Genomic DNA, 25,256 nt, shown 5'->3' on the forward strand with positions numbered 1-25,256 from the left:
AGATTAGAGGCTTTCTCAAGAGGATAGTGTTTTGGAAGGTAAAGGAGAAAAGAATCAGCCTAAACTCTGAGAGAGTTCAAAGACACCTCACCTGAACTAGGTTACTAAGCTTCCCCAGTAGTGTATCAAGGACTCTCACCATCAAACTCGGACAATAGCTGCTGCCATGTGTAATAATTAAAATGGTTGAGGCCATAAACTGTGGCAGTTAAAATAGTGGAAGACTTAAATTGTACTAGATAAAGAGTGGATGAGTAAATTGTGACCGCAGAAATATGTTTTTTATATTAAAAATAAAGTGGTCACCAGGGAAATATTCCCAATTATAAAATATACCCAAGCAACTGGGTTTTATAGAGATTTTAATTAATTAATACAATGAGGAATTAAAGAAGGAGAGAGAGAATAAAAGAGGAATAAGTATGAAGGGCCTTAGCCAACATGGCCTAGACCTGAGTCTTAAGAGAGAGATCAGTCGGTCTTTAATCACTCACCACAAGATCTGTCCAAGCAAGGATTCTAGTGATCAGAAAGGCACCAGCTGCAATTCAGACTTCCCAGCTGACTGTCCCGAGAGAGACCCAGGAGAGAGAGAGTCTCCTTAGAGGGAGTTCCAGCCAGAGTCCTCCTCAAAAGGAGTTCCAGACAGAGGCTGTCCCAAGAGCCTGTTTTCAGAGCTCTCTCCCAACAGCCTCCTTAGAGACTGTTTTCAAGAGACCGACTTTTTAGGAGACTGTCATCTCCTTATATAGGGAATTTTCTCCTATGTCACCTCCCCTAAGTTCTCCCATGTACCAATCACAGTAGACGTTTTTCAAAGGACAGACCATTCTTAGTTCATACCTAAGAAGCTGTCAATTTTTGAGTAATTCACACCAGGAAAGCTCTGAGTAAGTTTCTCACCTCTTTGTTCCTTGTAAATTCACAAGTTGCTTGACCTTTATAGGGACTTAGCCCCCTTTTGTATTAGTCCTAAAATAGGCATGGCCTAAGAACTTTTTGTCCCATTAGAAGTATGGGTTTAAGTACTTTTCATTATTCAGAAAGGAGTTTACAACTTTATCTTCCCCTAAGGCATGCTTAAGTATGGTGAAGTAGAGTTCTCACATTCCTGATCTAAGTTACTTTCACTGCCCAAATGGGGAATGGTCCCAATGGGGAATTTTTAAGGTTCACAACCCAACCTTATGAAGTAGGGTCTGAGAATTTTTAAGGTTCACATATGCCACAATGCCACCACTGCCACCTCTCCATGAAAAGAGGCCAGAGGAAGAGACGCCAAATATATAAACCGTTTTTACATCATTTTCCTGCATCTCACATGTACCAATGGTAGCTTACGCTTGACTTAGAACAGCCCCGGGGTCTGTCAGTTGCTTTTGATTTATCATTTGCTAGCACATGTCTATCATAGGCCATCCTTCTCAATACTTAATCCTTAATTAGGTGTGTAGACATTCCTGTTTTGTTAGACTAAGCAGGGTGGAGTAAATCTAAAATTTACACAATGAATCAGACTTCTAAGAAGATAATCATGATAATATTGTTGCCAAGTCTGTGAGGTCATAGGGTAATCAACACAAACCAGTTTTTAAGTATTATTTCAATACCATGATTTCATTTTCTAATGTTTCCAAGACATATTACCTAGCCAACATTTAACAAAGCAATCCCAGTGCAGTGGAGTCGTACATACCAGCCTCTCCATGACAGGCAATTAATATACCAATTCAGGGAGACTTGTCATCCCTGGCCTGTATGGAGGTGGAGAATCTAAATACAGTTTTGTTATGGGTTTTATACCTAGAAAAATGGGGGGTCCCATCTCTGATTCCTTTATCTAAATGGGTACATAGAAATCCTTAGGTTTAATTTTGTAAGTAGAATCTGGGACATCTATTTCAACCCTGCAAGCATTTTGCTCTCATCTATGTTTCCTGGGTCTGGGTAAGAATAATAATCATAACAATTTCAATAATAAGGGGATATTAGTTAGAGAAGTCACACAGAGGGGATCTGAGTGAGTACTTCCATCCTTCCCAGGAGTCGCTTTGTAGTCCTCAGTTTCCACCTGTGACCGTGTCCGACAGTGTGGATTTGATGACTCCTTGTGTAAAGATTAAAATTTAGGGGAGATGGGGAGACTGAGGCATCTGAGGCAGGTAGAAATTAGTTTCTCTCTGCAAGGAGTATTATATTTTTTAGAGGTTTATTAAAGGTTAAAGATTAAGAATATACAAGTAAGAAACATGTGCCTAGGCCAGAGGCCTAGACAAAATAACCTCACATCATGGAAGAGACGCCTCTGCTCCAAAAACGGAAGTCCCAAAAAGCCGAGCCCTTCAAAAGCCTTTGCTTAAATATCTTCTCGATCTCGGCCCAGGTGAGATTACAAGGCATTCTGGGGAAGTGGAGCAAAGGCTCATGGGGATTGTAGTCCTGTATTCGAGTCTATTTTTTACATCCCCCCCATGTGATCATTTGTGGAAAAATTAATTTTTCCCCAAAAGGATCATAAAAACATAATAAACTTAAAAGATTACAATAGTGTGAGGATAAGAGAAAAAAGAATAAAACCAATAATTTCTGAACACATTGACAAAAAGCCGTTAGGGGGCAGTCCCCTTTGGCATAAAAGTATACATACAAATAAATGTTCAATCAACCACACCCAAAGTTCAATTTTGTGCAACTTGTGGTCTGGAGGCTTCTTCATGGTGGCTTCTCCAACAGTTCAGTTCTGGATTCAGAGAGGGAGCATCTTCTTTACCTAAAATTCTTCTGAAAAGGAATTTAAACTTGCAATTTAAATAATGATTTTTTTTACATTCCCCCGTGTTGTGGGTGATTGAAAGATTCAGAATCAGTTAGGGATGCATGGCTGAGGTATGAGGTATATGAATCAATTGGCAAGAGATATTAAAAAGACATCAGAAAATCCAAAAGAAAAGAAAAATTTCTGGATGAAAATATAGACTATCAAAGTCTTATATGTAAAAATTCCAAGTAGAAGAAAAATAAATCTATAACAGGTCCTTCAATCAGGGCCCAATCAAAATGATCTAAGTAATGATGCATTTACCCAATCAGCGCCAGGACTACAGAAAGGTACCACACTATGAGAGGCAGAAAAGAAAGGGACCAGATTATAGAAGCCAAGTAGGAGCCAAGGTTTCGGGGATACTCATTTGTGAGTATTTTCAGAGTGAGTGTAGATACAAGGAAAGCCTATGTCTTAACCCAGGTTAAACATAGTAACCTTGAGTCTTCACACTAGGTTCAAGACCTTTGTATTGGCCTAGAAGTGCATCAATCCATCCTAGGTTGGCCTTTCTTTGGCCCTATGAAATGGCTCTTGTGTGTATCTCTTGTCCTGGAATCAGACAGAATCATTAAGCAAAGTCCCATAATTTATTTAAATAATTAGTGGCATCAGTTTCATAGTCACAAGCTTTTTAGGGCATGCATTAGCAAATGTATCTTAAACTTGTAGCACTGAAAATCAAAAGGTTTAAAGAAAATCTTAATACTGGTGACATGTGCTTCAAATATAAAAAGGAAAGAAAAAATAATTAAAAAACTGAAAAAGTATATTGCACATGCAAGAAAAATATAACAATAAAAGAGCTTTAAAAATTCAAAAAGTTAAGAAAATATAAAATGCAAGGCTTTCTCACCAAAAAATGAGATCCATTTCCTCTTTGTATCTTGCCATGATCACTGTGAGTAGAAGGCAAATGAATTGAACAAGGTTAACAATTTTTTCATCTTTAAAAATACAGTAGTACAAATATGTAGATATCAAAATCCCCAAAATTCTCAATAGCCCAATTAATTACAATAGCAAACAAACACACTTTCATATTTCACATAAGTTGCTGTGTGACATTTTTAAAACCTATGAATTGATGGACATTTGTCACAATTTTTACAAACGTAGCAATCTTTCAACCTTGGTAATAAACATATTTTTTTTTTTTAAACAAAGTAAAACTCATCTTGGGTTAAGAACATAATCAAGAAATCTATATATCATTCTGGTGCAAGTAAAGTAGTGAGCTGAAGAGTATAAATAAAGGGTGCTCCTTTTGGAGGCTTTTCCCAAGGGTACAAATGCCCTGAAATTAACTGCCCAACTTCCATTCACATGTGGGAAGGTTGGGGGTTATAAAATACATTTCACTTCAGCTACTAGAATGGCCTTACCTCGTGGTAGGGGCAGGCAAAAATAACCAGACTGTTAAAAAAAATTCCAAAATCATATTTAAAAAACCCTTAAAATCAAATCATTTGAGGTATTTAGTACATTAAATTTTCAAAGGTTGTTAATACAATTATAACCAGTTCTGAAGTCCATCTATCCTCAGCAAAATAGAAAAAAGCTGTTTTTTCATATATGGGCTTATTCACAACAATATTTGTTCAACAGTTATAGGGGAAAAACAACAGAATTTCAAAACTCAGTACATTCAAAATAAATTCAATCAACCTTCAGTTCACAGAATAATATTGAATCCAGTAATATATGAACTTAAAATCACAAAGTTAAACCTTAAACAAAAATGCAATAGAATACAGAGATTTTTTTATAAACCATTGGAGTCTGAAATGCCTTAGAATATAGCCTTTAGTCTCTTCAAAGTTCCTTGGGGGTTTTTTTTTTTGTTTGTTTGTTTTTCATTATCCATTTAAATGTCTATTGTCCGAAGGTAGAGTAGTAAAGGCTAGGCTATGGGGTTCAAGGGATCCGTCCAGGGCCCCATAGCTGGGAAGCATGGGAGGCCAGATTTTAGCTAGAGACCTCCCGTCTCTGGGCCTGGCTTCCAGTTCGCTGGGCCACCCATTTTCCTCCACAAAGTTAAAGTTGAATCTTTGGGCTGAGTCTGCTCCCATACAGGCAGGCAAAATCAATGAAATTGCCAGAAGAGTCAAAAATCCTTTTAAACAGCCCATTGCTTTTTATGTTTCTGTTTGAAAAGTCTGTTTCTTCTCTCTAGTCTTTTCTCTCTTTCCCCTCTCTGATCCCGCAGTGGCCAATACCCCCAGCCACGTGGAGGCTTAGCCTAAGGGAAAATTGCCCTTCTCCTTTCCCTCTGGTCTCTCCCCTCCGCCCACGTGGCCAATACTGTTACCAGCTGGTCGCAATGAGTCCTGAGCGATCTGCTCCAAGGATCTGGGTGATGAGCCGGCTGGGGTCACGCTTGTGGGTCTGGGGCTGGGGTGATGAGCTGTCTGGGTCGGAGGCCAGATGGGTGAGAGACAGACCGCCGGGGTGGGTCGGGCCGGGAGCCGGAGCGCAGCTCAGGCACCAGGTGAGAGGCCAGGAGCAGAAACAGGAGCCGATCAAGATGGTTTTCTAAAGAGTATCTTGGAGAATCGTGGCTTTAAAAAAAATTCTCTAGGCTAAAAACATTTTTGAGAAGTTCTCATCCAATCTAGTGGTCGCCAAAAACTGTAAAGATTAAAATTTAGGGGAGATGGGGAGACTGAGGCATCTGAGGCAGGTAGAAATTAGTTTCTCTCTGCAAGGAGTATTATATTTTTTAGAGGTTTATTAAAGGTTAAAGATTAAGAATATACAAGTAAGAAACATGTGCCTAGGCCAGAGGCCTAGACAAAATAACCTCACATCATGGAAGAGACGCCTCTGCTCCAAAAACGGAAGTCCCAAAAAGCCGAGCCCTTCAAAAGCCTTTGCTTAAATATCTTCTCGATCTCGGCCCAGGTGAGATTACAAGGCATTCTGGGGAAGTGGAGCAAAGGCTCATGGGGATTGTAGTCCTGTATTCGAGTCTATTTTTTACACTTGTAAATAACCTAATTATTCTCAGCAAAGTTTTGATCTGTTGAAAAGGGTTTTGACCCTCATCGATTATTGGTATTGGTATCAGAATTACCAATAGTTGTCACTTGTGTGGATAGGTTCTTGAGGTTGATCATTGAGGAAGATGGCTTCTCAAACAGGTGAAGGAAAAACTCCTGCTTGGGCCAGTTATATAAAAACTATTTATTATAAAAGGAAAAGTATAAGGAAAGTAAGCATTGACCAAGTATTCCCTAATAACTAATAAAAACTAAATAAATTCCCAATCAGCTTTCTCACAAGAGAATTTTTTTACCAACAAAGTGATCCTTCTTATTTTACACTTTATCTAAAATATAAGTTCTAACTTACTAAACCTATTTCCAAAAAAATTATGAACTTAACATTATAGAGTTCTGCAAAACTTTCTTCCCTTTGGCCACATATCAAAACAATGTCAGTCTCAGTCAAAAGCTGTTTCCTCCCAGCAGTTGCTCTCTGGCAGCTCCCAGAGGAATTCCAAAGCACTACTCAGTACTCTCATGCTCTCTGACCAAAACAACTATTCAGTTCCTTCAGATTTAAGATGTTGTAAATCTTCCACAAGGTCTCCAAGACTGATCAGAGAGGAAAGTAAGAAACAACCAATCTCTCAGTCTCTGTCCCAGAAGAATTGGGGGAGTGTCCATTTCTCAACCAACACTCTTAAGATACACTGCAAAATTCTCTATCTCTGACCTCATTGGGGTTCTATAGCAAATTCTTAAAGCACCCTAGGAAGTCTCAGATCACTTTTATAAACCTTCCATCTGACTATACTCTATTACAGATCCAAGGCAATCCCAGAGATTCATGCTGAAAAATACCATCTGCCCTTTGAGAAAGAACTGATGGAGTCTGAATACAGATTGAAACATGCTATATTTGATTTTCTTTTTGTTCTCACTGCACCTTTCTGAATTTCAGCCTTACTTTTTTTTGGCTCCATAATAAATTTCTGTGCTTAGGTAGGTATTTTTTAAGGTTTGCTCATTTTTCTTGACTTTAATTTTAACTTTTAATGTGGGCTATGTTTTTATTGTAGCTCAGGCACTCTTTACCCTCATTTCTAGTTCTGGGTTTCTGTAAGTTTCAGTTTTTCCTAGGTGGTATGATGGCCTGTGGACTGGGAGCTCTGAAAGTCACCTCCAGCTGTGTCCCCCAGGGACTAATGATGGTTTGCAGGGCTTGGAGCAGCTTGTTTCAGCTAGGTGCACAGAGGACTGCCCTGTGTTAGGACTTGTGCCCTCATTGCAGGCTTGAGCAAGGGCTTGAAACATTGTGGGCTATGTGTGTGGGTGCTCTGTTGCTCTAATCTAACATATTATATTACACTATGTCACTTTCTGTTAATGTGTTGTGGCCATTAGTTATATGTGCTGTTAATTGTCTTTGTTTCTACCTCCCCATATGACTAGGCCGGAGAAAATGCCATTATGAAAGTCCATAAACAACTTGGGCAAACCCCTTTTCATGACAAAACCATAGGTCTTTATCAATGCTGGGTTTCTCACCAAATCCATCAAGGTCACATGTTGCCTAAAAGGCCTTTTGTCCCTTTTTTGCCTTTGTTAATTGTCACATAGATGATGATGGATGGACTCCTTCAAATGGATTACAATCTGTAAACCCTTTAGAAAACTTAATGGTCTAAAAATTTAAATTGATTTTAAGGTGCCTTAAGAAATGATTTTTAGATATCTAGTAGCGCTACTATCTCTAACTGATCATTTGCCTACCTCTGAGTTGTTTGTAACAGGGGGTAAAGGGTCCATTTAGTAGCTGAAGTGACGTGCTGTAGCATTATTATATTCCCTACCACTACATTTATAAAAATGTAATGGATGAGACATCTGAAGTGATTTTCACTATTATAGTGCCGGGGACATCTACGGAGTCGCAATAGGGGACAGTTTAGAACTGTCGGGGGACAGCTTAGAGCTGTCAGAGAAGTCACAAGAAAGAAAGACTGGAACATTATCAAAGAGGGATAATGAACATTTATTGTAAGCAGAACACCACATTTAAAGCTCTTCTCGAGAGACACAATCTATCCTCCCCAATCCTCCCCAGAGTGTGAACAGGGGAGTTAACCCATTCCCGGGAGATCTTGGAACTGTTCATGCAGCCTTGAACTGAGATTACTATGTTTTGGCGTACTCAGCAGGAATGGTATGCCACAAACATCTGGGAAGAGGAACTCTATTCCATGAAGTCATGAATGGTTCACTGCAATTCCCCCTTTTTTGTTTATGTCATCCAATTCCCTTTGGTACAGGGTCTGATTAATAGTTTTTTTGCAATATATCAAAACTAGTCATTAAAGCTTTTAGTAAACAAGGCAAGCATAAGCAGATAAACAAAATCACAAGTGCACCAACTACAAGAAGAGTAATATCATGAAATAAGGAGGAAAATAATCCCTTTTTTGTTTCAATCCAATTATACAAAAAAATCTGCAATATACTGTGGTACAAGGTTCTCCTATAAGAATGAAACAATATTCTGAATTAATATACCCAAATCATTCATATCTTTGGTGATGTTTTCATGGTCCCATAATCCCTGTAATTGTAATTTTATTTTTTCCAATGTTTTTGTATCATTATTTACTGTTATGGCAAGCATGTTGTAGCTCAGGCACTCTCTTTACCCTCATTTCTAGTTCTGGGTTTCAGTTCAGTTTCAGTTTTTCCTAGGTGGTATGATGGCCTGTGGACTGGGAGCTCTGAAAGTCACCTCCAGCTGTGTCCCCCAGGGACTAATGATGGTTTGCAGGGCTTGGAGCAGCTTGTTTCAGCTAGGTGCACAGAGGACTGCCCTGTGTTAGGACTTGTGCCCTCATTGCAGCAATGCAATGTAGCAAGCAAAATGCAGCATATCTATAATCACTTTTCATGCGTGTTATCAATGACAAATATTCTACTTCATTCATTAGATCAATCATATTTTTCTGTAACATCATAATAATTTTGTAAAAACTCATATCAATTTCTTTTTGTCTTTCTAATGCTGAGGTTACATTAGCAGACAATGCTTTCAAATAATTGACATCATGTTCAAGAGTATGTAAGTTAGAAACTGATTGTGCCAAAGATATAGAACCTATTATAGTAGAAGCCAATGCAGAAACTAATGCTACTATACCTAATGTAATACAAGTAATACATCGTTATGTCATGGTCTTATTTTTTGTTGTAATACATGAAGAATTTGATCCCCTGGACTACCATACCATGAATCTTTATGTTCAGTGGCAAAAAGGGCCACGTGTGGTCGCTTGATGATTAAGACCGGCCTATCCACTTGTGATCCTACACAAAAACTGACCCTACAATTGCTACAGGTTACATTCCAATATCTAACTCCTTTGTGTGTTAATTCAGTAATGTTCAAAGCTTCAGATGATCTTTTACTGTAGTTATAAAAGCATATCTCCCTGTTAGGCAAGCTTGAATGTCTAATGTAACACTTCTATTTACTGGTCTTTGAACTTTCCCATTATTAGTAACATTAACATATTGAGACATATTTACTTTATCCAATGCCAGGGCTATCTTTCCATAATCAGTCAAAATCTGTGTGAAATTAGCAGAATGTAACCAATTAGCTCTGGGGGCATCACCCACGAAAGCAAACTGTATCCTCCTATAAAAGAATCATGAAATTTATAAGAATCCAGTTTCTTTCCAATACACCTTGTGTCGTTATGCCAAGACACCCAAATCATATTTTTCTGATGAATACATGATGCCCTTTTAGATATACATGACAGCAAGGGCAAAAACATATTAACAGTGTCTTTTTGTTCATATTCCATCACATATGGACAAATAGATCTTTCTTGTCCCCAAGTACTATCACAAGATTCCCCTAGCCAACCTAGATATTACAGTTGGCCTTAACCTTCATATTTTACCCCTTTGTTTACATGATAAGGTCCTATCCAGAAAGAGTCTGACAGGTCAGGATGACCATAATAATGTGCCTGCAGAGATTTGAGGGGCAGGCATGCAGGATGGCCTTGTGCGAGGCACACTGGGGGTGCCTCAACTAGTCCAGTCCAATTGAAAGGCACAAACAAATTGTTGGCCTGATTTCTGTCTTTAGCTTGTCTCTCAAAATGGTAAATGTCAGGAATATCAGAGTTAGTTTTTGTATATAAGATGACTTCTGGTAAAGCGTGTCCCATGTCGACATACTCTACCCAAGGTGGTTGTTCCCAAAAAACCCATCTCTTTATTCCAGTAGCTGTACTTAAATTCTGGAATAGAAGCAGAAGAGTTAGTATCTTATGGAAATGTTGTCAAGTCTCCTTGCGAGGCTTCCTGCATCCTCTCCTTGTCCTTTTCTTTATGGTCAATTTCTTGAACTAGGCGGGAAGGGAGCCGTACACTGTCTTTACCTGTGGAGACACAAACAAAACCTCGTCCTGGCAGGACCACTGGGTTGTCCTTGCCAAGACTGATTATCATCTTTCCACATGACACATTTTTGTTCTGGGGCAAAGAGCACAGGAGTGGTGGTACCTGAATTTCGTTCATAAGAGAATGCAGAGAAAAAAAATTTTAGCTCTGGATATATTATTGGAAATAAAGATCAAATTATTTATAGTATATACAGCTATTGCCAATCATTGATGTGGGGTGCTGTCTCCCCCTTTTTGTTTTAAAAGAAACATTTTAAGTATTTGATTACTGTGCTCCACAATAGCTTGTCCTTGTGGATTGTACGGGATACCTGTGAGGTGTTGAATACCCCAAGTTTGGCAAAAAAGAAAAAATGTTTGGAAGTATAAGCAGGTCCATTATCTGTTTTAAATGTTCTGGGTGGGGGGCCAGCCATCTGAAAAGTCATTAAGCAGTGATTAATAACATGAGAAGTTCTTTCTCCCATCAAACAGGAAGCCCATAAAAATCCTGAAGAGGTATCCACAGTGACATGTATATATTTAAGTCGTCCAAAGGACCATTCATGGGTCACATCCATTTGCCATATCTCTGTACTATTTAAGCCTCTGGGATTCACACCAATATGCATTGGGGGGTGGTTTAGAATATAATTAAGGCACTTTTTAACAATACTTCTGGCTTGATCTTTAGTGAGTTGGAACATTTTGTGTAAAGCAGTACTATTTTGGTGAAATCTATGATATGATTCCTCAGCTAATTGCATATCAGTTAGATAACATTGAGTAATTAAATCTTGATCTATGATATCATTTCCTTTAAAAATAGGTCCAGGCAGAGTGGTATGACATATACTGGATGTCCTTTGTCATATGACAGTTTGTAATTTACATTTGTACATTGCTTTGAGTAGATTTGATGACAGCTTGTTCTATACCCTGCAAAAACTGAAAAACATATTTAGAGTCTATTATAAGGTTGAAAGGCTCCTGAAATAACCAAAAAGCTAATAAAACAGCTGTTAATTCATTTTGTTGGGTAGAAGAATAAGGAGTGGTAAAAATGACAGGTGAGCTACTTTCCTTATATACTCCTGTCTTGTAATTAGCATTTGCATCAACATAAACATTAGGTCCTGATACCGGATGATCTCTGAGAATATGAGGAAAAACAATAGGATGTTGTGACAAAAAAGAAAATAAACCTTGTGGAGTGTAGGTGGTAGTAGCAATGGGGTATACTAATAGTAAAGACCATTCGTCATGACTTTGTAAATATTTCTGTAGTATATCTTTAGCAATGGGTACCTGGATTTCATGAGGATACTGTCCTAAAGCTGAGCCCCTAGATAGAGTACGGGACTTGTTTTTTGAATCTTTTCTTGAGCAATGACTAAATGGTATTTTTGCAAGGCAATTTCCAATTGACTATAGCACTTCCTTATTTGGGATTCAATTTCAGCTGCAATAAGAATATAATCCATATAATGGATGATGTACAGAGCAGGAAAGTATAGTCTTACAGAATGAAGGGCTGAAGCTACATATTGTTGGCTGAATAATCTTATCATTCTGGACATGGAATGTTTGCATGAAAATTCCACAGCTTTAAACAAGCTACTTGGTCAGACAGGGCTGGCAAAGTTTGTTTGTTTGAGCATCTTAAAACCTCTGAATCTACAATTAAAATATACTCATCTTTAAGTTCTGTCACACAGTGGGTGTCCCTGTTTATCCCTAAGTATCAGTCTTTCTCCCTGTGTGCGAGGAAGGGGTTAAAAGGAGAAATATAATTTCCCTCTCACCCTTAGAGTATCTCGTATCTCTCGTAGACTCATCACCGAGGGGATCTCCGTAGCGTCGAGACTCTGCATGACCAGCACACAGCGTTGGGGGTTCTCAAAAGAACCGGGCAAGCCAGGGATTCTCCAAAGAGAACCGAAGGGAGGGTTCCAATAAAAGAACCGGGAGGGAAAGGGTGTCCCTGTACTGGGCGCCACTTGCTGGGGACATCTACGGAGTCGTAGTAGGGGACAGTTTAGAACTGTCAGGGGACAGCTTAGAGCTGTCAGAGAAGTTGCAAGAAAGAAAGACTGGAACATTATCAAAGAGGGATAATGAACGTTTATTATAAGCAGAAAATTAATCTTCACAGTGCCTACAAGCACAAGGTCAAGGAGACCAACCAATTCTGTTTGGATTGATGAGAATCTGTACCAAGACAGCGGACTTGTTTTGGGGTTTGAGGAAGCACTTGGCTGTTTGACGTCAGATTTCTCTGTGCCATATTCTAGCCATATTGGCTAGAATATTCACTCACCTATCCCTGAGAGCAAAGGTAAAATCAGATCAGGGAATGCTATTTCCTATCTGCTACAAAAATTTAGTCCCTTTTCTGTCTTTCATAAGGGTGGCAATTTTCTGTAGTCCTGGCTGCTGCAATGTTCCTACAGGCATGTGGGACATAAATCACTTTATTGGGCTCTGATTCTAGGACTTGTTGTAGGCCCATTCTTGTCTACTCAGAATTTTTATATACTATTTAATTTTGATTTTTTTTAAATTTTTCTCTTTTTTATTTTTTTAGGTATTTTTTATTTCTTTTTATCAATTGATTCACATACTCAGCCATGTATCTCTGGGTGATCTGTGTGTTTGTTAACACCCTCCTCAGGCATGATTGTAAAATTGTCATACAATTCTAGTTTTATAAAAATTTTTCTTGTTTGAGAGTAATTTTAAGATAAGAAACTTGCTACCTCTTCGAATCAAGGACATGAACTGCTTGGAGAAGGTGCCATGAGGATGCCTGCAGAAACCACACACTACACCAAAAGATCCAGAATGAATTTTGGGATGTAGTGAAATTGAACTATGGCGTATTGGACACATTTATTTTGAATGTACACTCTTATGCCAAAGGGGACTGTCCCCTAATTGACTTTTTGTTATTGTGTCTACCAAACATTGCTTTCTCTCCCTCTCCCTCTCCCTCTCCCTCTCCCTCTCCCTCTCCCTCTCCCTCTCTCCCTCTCTCCTCTCTCTCTCTCTCTCTCTCTCTCTCTCTCTCTCTCTCTCTCTCTCTCTCTCTCTCTCTCTCTCTCTCTCTCTCTCTCTCTCTCTCTCTCTCTCTCTCTCTCTCTCTCTCTCTCTCTCTCTCTCTCTCTCTCCTATTTCCCTCATCTCCTATTGTAGTTTCCTCTTAAAAAGTGCAATATTTTGTACACCTCTAGAAATCTCTCAATCTGCCAGTTTCAAAGAATTAGATTATTTAATTTCCAATTGATTTAAAATTTTCCTCTCCATGAACCCTCATTAATTATAATTTTTATAGCATTATGATATGAGATGGTTGTATTCATTATTTCTGCTTTTCTGCTTTTGTTTGGTATGTTTTTATGTCTTTGTATCTGGTCAATCTTTGTGTGTGTATCATGTGCTTCAGAAAAGAAGGTATATTCCTTTTGGTACCTATTCATCCTTTTTCTAACATTTCATTCACTTCCTTACTTCTCATTTTTTGGTTCAGTTTGTCTAGTTCTGATAGGGAAAGGTCGAGGTCCCCCACTAGTATAGTTTTACTATCTATTTCCTCCATAAACTCCCTCAATTTCTCCTTTAAAAATCTGGAAACTGTACCATTTGGTGCACATATCTTGAGTACTGATATTTCTTCATTATTCATACTACCTTTTATCAAGATGTAATTTCCTCCCTTATCTTCTTTAATCAAATATTTTTATTTTAACTTTGTCTGAGATCATTATTGCTCCTCCTACCTTCTTTGTCTTAGTTGCAGCCTAATAGATTCTGCTCCAGCCTCTTACCTTTAATCTGTATATGTCTACCTGCCTCATGTGTTTCTTGCAGACAAAATATGCTAGTATTCTGGTGTAAAACACTGTGCTAACCGCTTGAGTTTTATGGGTGAGTTCATCCCATTCACATTCACAGTTATGATTACCATCTGTATATTCCCCTCTATTTTAACTTCATTCTTTAATCCTGACCTTACTACTTCTATTATTTCCCTTCCCTCTAGCATTTTGCTTTTAGTCAGTCTCCTCTCTTTCCCCTCCTTTGTATCACCTCCCCACACTTTCCTCTTACTATAGTATCTTTTGGTTGCACACAACCCCCAGCCTCTTCTTCCATTGTATTTCTCCCCTCCCCTCCCCTTGTTTCCCTTTTACTTTTCTATAGGGTAAGATATAGTTCTATACCCCAAAGTGTCTGGCTGTGCTTCTCTCCCTGAGCCAGTGCCAGTGAGGGTATGGCTTAAGTATTATCTGTCACTAATCTCTTCCTCCTTCCCCCCGGGCTTCTTTAATGTGACATTTCCTCCCCCCCTCCCCCCCATTTTAACTACTATAACAATGATAACAGTTTTTAAGAGTTACAAATATCATCTTTCCATACAGGAATATAAGCCATTTGACCTAATTGAAGCTCTTAAATTTTTCCTCTTATTTACCTTTTCATGATTCTCTTGGATTTTGTATTTGGGTCTCATATTTGCTATTCAAGTCTGGTCTTTTCTTCAGGAATACTTGGAAGTTTTCTCTTTTATTAAATGACCATACTTTCCCCTGAAAGAATATAGTCAGTTTTGCTGGGTAGTTGATCCTTGGTTGTAGAACCAGTTTCCTTGCCTTTTGGGATATCATATTCCAAGCCTTCCAGTTTTTCAATGTTGAGGTTGCCAGGTCCTGTGAGATCCTGATCTGGGGTTCCATGATATTCTAGCTACTTGTAGTATTTTCTCCTTGGTCTGGGGGCTTTTGCATTTGAATATAATGTTGTTGGGAGCTTTGATTTGCCGATTTAATGCAGGAGATGATCTGTGGATTCTTTCCGTCTCTTTTACCCTCTTGTTCAAGGATATCAAGGCCACTTTCTTAGATAATTTCCTGTATTATCATGTCTAAGATTTTTTTTGGGGGGGTGTCCTGGTCTTTGGGTACTCCAATAATTCTTAAATTGTCTCTCCTAGATCTATTACCCAGAAAGTTGTTTTTTTGATAAGGTGTTTTAGATTTTCTTTCTTGTTTTTGTTTTATAAATTCTTGATGCCTTGTGAAGTTATTAGCTTCTAATTGTTCACTCTTATTTTTAAAGACTAAATTTCATCATTTTGAATCCTCCTTTTCCTTTTGATCCATTTTTCTTTTAAATCATTCTTTTCATATTTTAATTTTTTTACCTTATTTTCGAGCTGGTCATCCCGGGCTTTTTAGGTACTATTTTTCTTGTTTTAGTTTTTATGCCTCTGTTTCCAGGTGATCTATTTTGCTTTTTAAGTAATTTTCCTGATTTTCTTCAACCTGTCTTATTTTTTTTTAATTCTTTTTTGACCTTTTCCAGAGCCTGAGTCCAGTTTGCTAGAGTTTTTCAGATTTTGTTTGATGTTCTTGGTCTTCCTCCTCTGTTCCATCTGTTCTCTCTTCTTTATCTGAATAGAAGCTTTCAATCATAATTTCCTGTTTTCTGTTCTGTTGTTTACTCATATTTTTTCTTTCCTCCCTTTCCCCCTCATGGGCTGTACATTCACTCCTCTGGTTGTTTGCTGGCTTTGTGAGTTTGAGCTTTTATGCCCCAAAGTGGCTTTTTCTCTGCTTTGCTGTTAAAATGAATTCAACCAGTTGAGTTGACCTGCTGAGCTAATCTGCCCTGAAGCCAAATATTCCCCAACTTCCAGCAGAGGCTGAAGGTGAAGGTGTGGCCCTTCCTCTGCTCTTTTTTGCCAGCTGCCTGCTGCCAGCCATGGTCCGAGTTCTCAGCTTCACATGGTGGTACCAAGGTATTCTGTTGTGACTTGCAACCTTCACCTTGAGATCCCACTGTCAGCCCAAGTCTTACTATGGGTCTCAGTGCAGTAGGTGAGTGAGAGGACTGTTGGGACTTTCCTTCTTTCCCTTATTCCTTAGAATTCAACTTTCTCTGGGTACCTTTCAAGTTGAATCAAGTATGAGAGTCTTGTGGCTCTTTTTTGTTGTTGGGTTTGGATTTCTGTCTTTTTACATGCTTTGTTTTGATCGGTATGGAAGGATAGACACAGAGGATTTGGCTTCTGCTGTTTCTATGCCACCATCTTGACTCTGCCCCAGTTTCTATCTTTTAAAAAAAAATATTTTTTCCCTCATTATGTTGTCAGCTTCTTTGAAGCAAGGACTGTTTTTTTACTTTCTTTATATACTCAGAATTTATCATGATGCCTGGAACATAATAGTCACTTAATTGATAGGTTGAAGTAAACATAGTTTTCTTTGTAGCACAAATATATGTTGTTCAGAATTATGTTCACATTAGTGGCATTCAGTGAGTTTTAATGTATTTTATTTTTTAGAAAACTGATCATCACAATATAAATATCAATTTGTATTCTTTGCAAAATAGTGTATACTTTTTCAGTATGAGATAAATATTTATACCAGAATTGTTTTGTATAGAATGTAGAAAAGAATTGTTATGCTCTTTGTCCCTATTCATATTGATCTCATTGAAGTGTGAGACCTTATTTACACCACCCAGTATTAATGTGATTTCATCTATGTAGTTACTTCTACCTGTGAAGATTTCAGTTAGTTCATGCTTTTTTACCTCTACATTTCCTGACCATGTTTTTCATACACCTTCAATAGAAGACCTACCAATAAAGCCTATCCAAAAAATTAAAAAGAACTGGTGGTCTTCCTTCTCTTTTTTACCTTGGATGTACCATCATCCTATTTTGCATCTTTTGTATAAAATGCCAGCTTCCTTTTTTAGACTTATGTCACCTCAAACACTCAACACTCATATGTTGTCCCATGCTATGTACTATTTTGGTTTCCTCGTCAATGAAATGCATATTTTTTTTCTGGTTTCCTTCAATATCACTTGCCCATGTACTTTATATTATTCATAAATTTTTATTCATCTGAGTTCATGTTACATTTACTGAGAGTTAATTTTGTTTCCTGGTGAGATTCTGACAAGATATTAGAGCTGGTGTTGGCTTCAGGCCTCTTGGAACAGATCACTAAATAACCAAGCGCTTCTAGCAATATTCAATAGGACCTTGTTTCATGTGAACTCAACACATGTAAATTCAGGTATACTAAGAAAAATAAAGACAGAAAAATATGTAAAATAAAACATTTTAATTATGGATTAAATCTTTGTCATTTTCCCAAGTGGTGTAAAACTTCCCTCCAGTTTGCCCAATAACACTTATTCTTTCTCGTGAGTATTGTTACTATGATTCATTACATTATTTTGCATGAAACATTAGCTCTCACATCAGTTTTTGTCTGGAGTTCTCATTTGTAAAACAAATTATACTCACAGTGCTTCTCTTCATTTTGTTAATGCTATTTAGTTATTAATAATGGCCCCAAAGTACAAAAGTAGTGATGCTGGTAGCTCTGATAAGCCTAAGAAACATTCACTATTGATGCATTATTTTCAACTAATGGAAAAGGTTTTTGAATACATTGCTTATATTAACCAAGATTCTACTGTATTTCTTCAGTCCTTAACCTACAAAGAGCAATCCAAAGAACAATCCTGATGTGGCTCCAACAGACCTGAATTGCATTGCAGATCAGGCTGGCTTTAGATACCCAGGGTTGTAAAATGTTCCTTGAAGGCTTGTTATCAAACTTATGACTTTGTTCTTATCTAGTCCTGGATTTACTGGACTTAGTAAACATTTGCCTAGGGCTTTCTATGTGCTGAACCCTGTTCTAAGGGACAGGAATACAAAAAATCAAGACAATCTCTGCTTTCAAGGAACTCACAGTCTGATAGGGGAGATAACAAGCATACAACTATGTGAAAACAAGATAAATAAGAAAATATAAAAATTATTTAAATAACAGAATATTATAATAACATATCAATCTAAAATGTTAATTTTACTATAATTGTTTTATTATGTATAAGAAATGATGTCTAACAACTGTTGGTATAAAATGGAATTAATAGTAAATTAATATGACTAAGTAATAAAAAGATAAATAATTAAGAGGGAGGAACTAGAATTAAGATGAATTAGGAAAGTCTTCTTGCAGAAAGAAGATGAAATTTTAGTTGCAACTTAAAGGAAACCTAGAAAATCAGGAATTAGAGATGAGAGAGAGCATTGTGGCATGAGAGATAGCCAAAGAAAATACCTCGAACTGAGAGATAGAGTATCTTGTTCATGAAATAATAAAAGGGCCATTGTCACTGAGTCAAAGAGATGATGGCAGGAAATAAGATGTTAGAAGATTGAAAAGATAGTGGGGTGTGTGTGTATGTGTGTGTGATTGTGTGTTTTTAATTTGATTCTGGATGTGATAGGGAGCCAGTAGAATTTATTGAATATGGAATGGCATGATCTGGCCCATACTTTAGGAAAATCCCTTTGGCAGTTAGAGGATGGGTTAGGGAGGGAAGAGACTTATTACAGACAGACCCACAAGCAGGCTATTGCAATAGTCCAAATGTGAAGTGATAAAGACCTACACCAAGGTTATGGAAGTTTTAGGGAGGCGAAGAGACTGATATTCAAGTGATACCCCCTGAGCCTCCTGATGCCTTGCCAGCAGTCAGAGCACTGTGAGCTACCTTATGCCAGGGCTCAAAGTCTAGCCTTAGTCTTGGGGCAGGGAGAGGAAGCTTTTGGTCTCACTCTGGCACCCTATGGACTGTATTGCCCTGGGGCCTGTAACTTCAGCTTGAGGTTTGGTAAGGGCTCCCACAGCATGCTGAAGACTGTCTTACTCAGACTGGCCATGCCTCAAAGCCTGCTTCATGATGAGGCTCAAGCCTTCACCACAAGCTTGAGCTGGGGCCTCCAGCATGCAGCACAGACTGCCTTGGCCTGGGATTCTGGACCTTACTGCAGGTTTGGACTGGAACTTGGAACTTTACAGGGTGTGCATAGGGTTGCGCTGCTGTTGGCTTAGGCTCAAATTCAGAACCTGGGACAGTCAATGTGAGATGGTGGGCCTGGTACTCCTTGGTGTAGCCTCTTTTAGCCTGTGCTACCCTCTCACCCCAGTGAATCAGACCCTCTCTGCCTACTTTTCAAGTTGTTCTCTGCATAAAAGTTGCTTTATTCCATCTCCTTGTTGGTTCTTTCACTCCAGTATTTGTTTTAAGACATTTTAAAGTTGGTTGGAGAGAATTTTCATTGCTGATTCAAGCTTTCCTTCCTTCTCAGCCATCTTGGTTTTCCCTGGAAATCAGTCAGGAATTGCTCTTCTTAGTACCCTCAACTCTTGGTTGCTTTTCTTATAGCTGTTTCATCCTATGGATTTGGCTGACTATGATGACTGTACCTCAGTCCTATGGAATCTTACTGTATCTCTTAGTTAGAGGATAAATTCAAACATATATCAAGGGCCCATGTGCACAGTACTATACTAATTCTTAATTTGGAATTTTCGGGCCAACAATACCTTTTCTCTAGGCCTAAGAAAACCCACAATTCCAACAAGACAGTTTCTTATCTATTAGATCCCAAAGATATCTTCCTTTACCGTGGTACCTCCTTTATCCTTTGGAAGCTGATTTAATATTTATTTTTTTCACTTCCACCTGCTTTTTAGTTATCCAGCTAGAACACTTTCTTCTCTTTACAGATTGAAATTTACCATCCTTCATTTTATTTCCTCTATGAACTTTTCTCTAACGTAAGCAATATGATTTTGTTTTACAACATGAGGAACAAGAAAATATGTATTATCTGATAATATATTTATAACCTATATGGTGTTGCCTGCCTTCTTGGGAAAGAGGAAATAATGGGAGGGAAAGGGGATAAAAGGAATGAGACACGAAATTTTGAATATAATGTATGAATTTATTTAGAATTTTATTCAGAAGTAGTGATAATGGTGGTTCATGGTTGTTGATGCTAGATAGAAATAAAAGATTAAACTTTATTCCTGGAAAATGCTGTGTTTTGTATTGATTGTGTTCAGCAGTACTCGTTGGTGGCAAGTTTAAATGGAATATATTTTCCTTTGTGGATATCAAATACTATAGTGTCCCTTCTATACTTGCATCAATTTTATGTGTGGAGGACATTAAATCCTAGGACTATAGTTAAGCAGGGGCAGAGTAAAAAGCTTTGTGATAATCAATAAAGGCTATATAAGTATTAGAGCACTTTAAGGTGTTTTGTTCAATAATTATTAAATTAGTAAGAAGTTGCTCTTTAGAAAGAATTGTGGAAACAAACGCAAAAGAAAAACATGATTAATCACATAGTTTAATAGGGATATGATTAGGATTTTGATGTGAAAAGATCACTCTTTTGCAAATGTAACTAACACGGAAATAGGTTTTGAACAATGATACATCTATAATCCAGTGTAATTGCTTGTTGGCTCTGGGAAGGAGGAGGGAAGAGGGGTGGGAAAAAATATGAATCATGTAACCGTGGAAAAATAATCTAAATTGAAAAAAAAAGTTGCTCTTTATACTTCTGGGACATTTTGGCATATTCTTTTGTTTTTCTTAAACAGATATTTATTTCTAATACATAACAATATATGTAACATAACATATGATTTGTCAAGAATACATAATTATAATAAAAATGCTTATCCAAGTGACATACTTTTAGTGAGTTTTGTCCTTGTCTCTTCTATTTATACTTCAAAGGGTTCACCAAAAAAACCACTAAGTTGTTTTGTTTGGGTTTTCTCCTCCATCATAGTCCTAGTTTGTTCTATCATTTCATTTCTAATTTGAAACAGAACCCTTTGAGCCCCTTTTCTGCCTCTCTACAATTTCCTGAGTCAAGTCATAGGGGCATTTGGAATTGGCTACTGGTTCTAACAACTTCTCTTTCTTGGGTCCTTGAGCCATTAGACTTATACCCAGTCCTGCTCAGAGTGAGGAGAGTTCCTACAGACTGTATGTTTTTTCTCCTTAGGTACATTTCAGTGATATGTCTGAGTCTACCACATGCTGCTGAAAAAAAAAAAGGGTTTTTGTTGTTTAGTCACTTTTCAGTTGTCTCCAACCCTTCATGACCCCATTTGGAATTTTCTTAGCAGAGATACTAGAGAGGTTTGCTGTTTTTCCTTCAGCTCATTTTATAGATGAAATTGAGGCAAATGGGGTTAAATGACTTGCCAAAGGTCACATAGGAAGTGTAAAATTGAGATTTGAACTCTGGACTTCAATCCCCACAAGTCCTTGCTCCACTTCCCCAAAATGCTTTGTAATCTCATGGAATTCTGAGGTGGGCAAGATCGAGAAGGTACTTAAGCTGATTGCAAAGGCTTTTGATTCTCTCTCTTTTTGGACTTCCATTTTGGAGCGGACGTGGCTCTTTCCATAATGTAGGTGAGGTCTTGATCTTTGCAGAAGTAAGTATCTGAGGTCAGTTTAAAACTCATGAAGATGCCTTACTCCACTCCTGGCACTCTAATTCACCACTTAGTTGCCCCACAAAACTTAACCAATTCCACTACAAATTTATTTTATCCTATCTCAACTAGAATCTTTCTGCAATAAAGCATTCATTGTACTACCAACTAATGGATTTATTCTTCCACTTTGTGAAGCAGCTGTTCCAGTCCTTTTCCTATCTCCTAAACCTTCTCATGGTATCCCTTATTCTACCCTTTTAGCTTAGGCCTTTATCTCAAACTTCTTTCAAAAGAAAAATTGAGGCCTTTCACCAAGAGCTCCTTCCTCTCCTCTCCTCCACAATTCACATCACACAGATATCTTCTCCCATGATTTCTTTCTTACCTTTGGTTTTAAATGAAGAGTAAGGCTTCTCCTTGCCTAGGCCAACCCCTCAGCATTCACCCTTGATCTCATAGTCTTTTTCAACAGATTACCCCTACTTTAACTTCCACTGTTTTGTTTTTTTTTTCATCTCTGCCTCTTGACACCTTACCCCCCGCTGTAAGGATGATATTAGAAATTAAGTCTTGTTATATTAGAGATAAGAAGTGAAGAAGCTGGTTTGAGAAAGAATTGGAGTTTCAAACAGATCTGAGACAGTGTCAGTTTCAAGTCTAACGATTTTTCTGTGACATTTGTTCTCTGGCAATGGGCATAATTAGACTCTTTCTGAGGGCTTGGAATTGTCTCTCACTGTCTGAGGTAGAAGGAAAGACCTAATGGAGCTAAGTGTTTCCTTTCCCAACTTAGGAAACACTAGGGACTATCTATTGCTGTTTTTATAGATTGCTTTTAACTCCGAGAAGACAAAAGAAAGACCTGGTCTTTGTTTTGGACTCTGAGTCTGCTAAGGCTCACAGAGGAGATTAATCTAGCCCCAGCTTTGTAAATGAATGTAATTTGAGCCAAGCCCATCCCAGGAATTTGCTTGTCCTTTGCTAGTCCTTTGGACTGTCCTTTTCCATACAATGAACATCAAGTGATCTGACCATGTGTCTGGTAAATACAGGATACAATATCAATACATCAATCATACTTCCAAGATGTTAACATGCCTGGTATGCTACACTATGTATGTGGCCATGGGCAAAGTAGTATTACTTAGCCTCAGTTTCCTTACCTGTAAAAGAGGGATAATAGGACCTGTAATGTCTACCTAACGTATTTGTTGTAAGGCTCATTGCAGGTGTTAAAATGCTTTTAGAGTGTGTATTTTTATTGTCTATCAAATTTCAACAAATGAAATTTATTATACAATATTTTAATGTTTCAGGAACTTGTAATTTTATAATTGTGGGTATTCTCAGAATTTGAGAGTTGGAAGGACTCTCAACAGCCTTCTAGACCAATACATATAGAAAGATAATCCCTACTAAAAACAAAGCAAGTGTTTATCTAGCTTATGCTTAAAGACTTCCACAATCCACCTTCTCTTTTTTTTAAAACCCTAACCTTCTCTTAGAATCAGTATTGTGTATTTGTTCTAAGGCAAAAGAGCAATAAGGTCTAGGCAATAAGAGTCTAGTGACTTGCCCATGGTCACACAACTAGGAAGTGGCTAAGACGAGATTTGAACCCAGGATCTCCCTTCTCTAAGCCTGACATTCACACTGCTAAGCCACCTAGCTTCCCCCAACCTATCTCCTCTTAATGCATTCATTCCTCTTTTAGATAATTGTAATATTGGAAAGTTTTACCTGACATCAAAACTAAAATTGCCCCTTTGCAACTTTCCAAAGAACCTCTGGTTCTTCCTGGGGCTAAACAAAGTGAGTCTGACTCTTACATATGGCAGCCCTTTTAGATGCCTGAAGACAGTCCTCTTCCCCATACAGGTCCTCCTTTTCAAATTATTTCCTGATTCCAATATGAATCCATGGATTCAAGGACTTTCACCATACTGGTTTCTGTCCTCTTGATACTCTCCAGCTTATCAGTGCCCTCCTTAAACTGTGATGGTCCAAATTGGCACCCCAAACTGAACATGATACTCAGATACAATACAATACCTGACAAAGTCAGGGCACATTGGCACAATGACCTCTCAATTGTTGGGAAACACATTTCTCTTAATGTAACCTCAGATACTAGTAATTAAAACACTTACTCTATTGTACCAGTATCCACATTTCTTTTAATTACAGATAATCTTTGAGAGATGCTACAGCCAAAAATGTCATTGCCCTATAGCTAGTCTGGTAATGGGACCCCTACATAGTTTGGTCCTTAAATAACAGAAATATAAATCTGTCATCAGTCCTCTATCAAAATGTTTTGAGCTTGAATTTGCCACAAATGATTACTTCTGTGGCACAATGAAACATCAGAGTAGGATTTTAGTAAAAGTGACTTTTGAAAGCCTATCATAATTAGAATAAAGTAACTAGAAAGGTAATCATTCTTATGTAGAAATAATTTTAATACTTTTTTATCTCTTTTGTCATTTTATTCTTCAATGCAGTTCTTTGAGGTTCCATTTGATTCAAATATGAACAGAACCAAGAACAGACCTCTGGTTCGAGGACAGATCAGGTAAAGTAATGCAATACATAACCCATTTAAATAATATATTAATCTTACTCTTTTTATGCCCTATTTTTTTCTGTTGATTTAAAGGCAGATAGGTGTGGAAATGGATAAAATTCTGGGCATGACATCAGGAAGACCTGAGTTCAAATACAACCTCAGATAATTACCAACTGTGTATCCCCATACACTTGATCTGTGGTGCCTCAATTTCTTCAGCTGTAAAATGGGGATAAAATTAGTAGCACCTACCTCTTAGGGCTGTGTAAAGACTAAATGATCTAATATCTGTAAGACACTTAACATAGTGCCTGGTATTTAGTAGATATTGTATAAGTGCTTATCTCTCTACCTGCCTTGTACTGTTAGACTACTTTTCTAAAATTTCCACAAAAAAATTCCCATGAAAGACTAAAAATAGACACATCTCTAAATATCTGTATGGTTAATAAAATACTTTTCAATAGAACCCAAAATACCACAGAGTGCATTTAAGTTTTTATAGGGTTTATTGTGTGATAAGACATATTCTTTGTTCTCAAATACAATATCAGAGCATTGTGATTGTCCCCTATTGTTAGTTCCAGGAGCAGCACTATTTGTACTGTAAGCCTTAAAATTTCACAGACTTATGAATGTTAAAAATTTTACTCCACATTGAGGAATCCTCCAATTCCCTACTTGAAATAATTCCCTACCAGATAGTGAGAACTCTATTTGAATGTGAAAACTCCTTGCTATGGGAGGATCTCTACTCCATCCCTACTTGGGGCTGCTTTAGGGCAGAAAACTCCTTGCTAAACAATGAAAGTACTTGAAAACCATACTTATAAAGGAAAGGAGTTCTTTGAGCCATGCCTATTTTTGGAATTGATACAATGGGATGCTAAGTGCCTATAAAGGTGGGGAAACTTGTAAACTACTTAGACCTAAAAGGTGAAAACTTACTCAGAGGTTTTCTCTTAATGAAATTAGTCGACACAGCAGCATTTTTTTCTGACTTACTAAAGAGATTAATCTACTCAGCTGTGAATTCAAAATGGGCTGTCTTTTGGAAAACATCTACAGTGATTGCTAGATGGA

At 37.7% G+C, this 25,256-nt stretch overlaps 1 protein-coding gene across 3 annotated transcripts in view; it reads left to right on the forward strand.

The window, feature by feature from the left end:
- LOC100021387 (protoheme IX farnesyltransferase, mitochondrial) overlaps positions 1 to 25,256 on the forward strand; it is a 193,826-nt gene that overhangs the window by 83,373 nt on the left and 85,197 nt on the right. For all 3 annotated transcript variants that reach the window (XM_001373524.4, XM_056817469.1, XM_007483380.3), the window contains exon 5: positions 24,109 to 24,179. In XM_001373524.4, coding sequence (XP_001373561.4) covers positions 24,109 to 24,179 — 71 coding nt within the window. The remainder of the gene's footprint in view (positions 1 to 24,108; positions 24,180 to 25,256) is intronic.

Source organism: Monodelphis domestica, chromosome 2 (assembly GCF_027887165.1).
Source record: "Monodelphis domestica isolate mMonDom1 chromosome 2, mMonDom1.pri, whole genome shotgun sequence".
NCBI lineage: Eukaryota > Metazoa > Chordata > Mammalia > Didelphimorphia > Didelphidae > Monodelphis > Monodelphis domestica.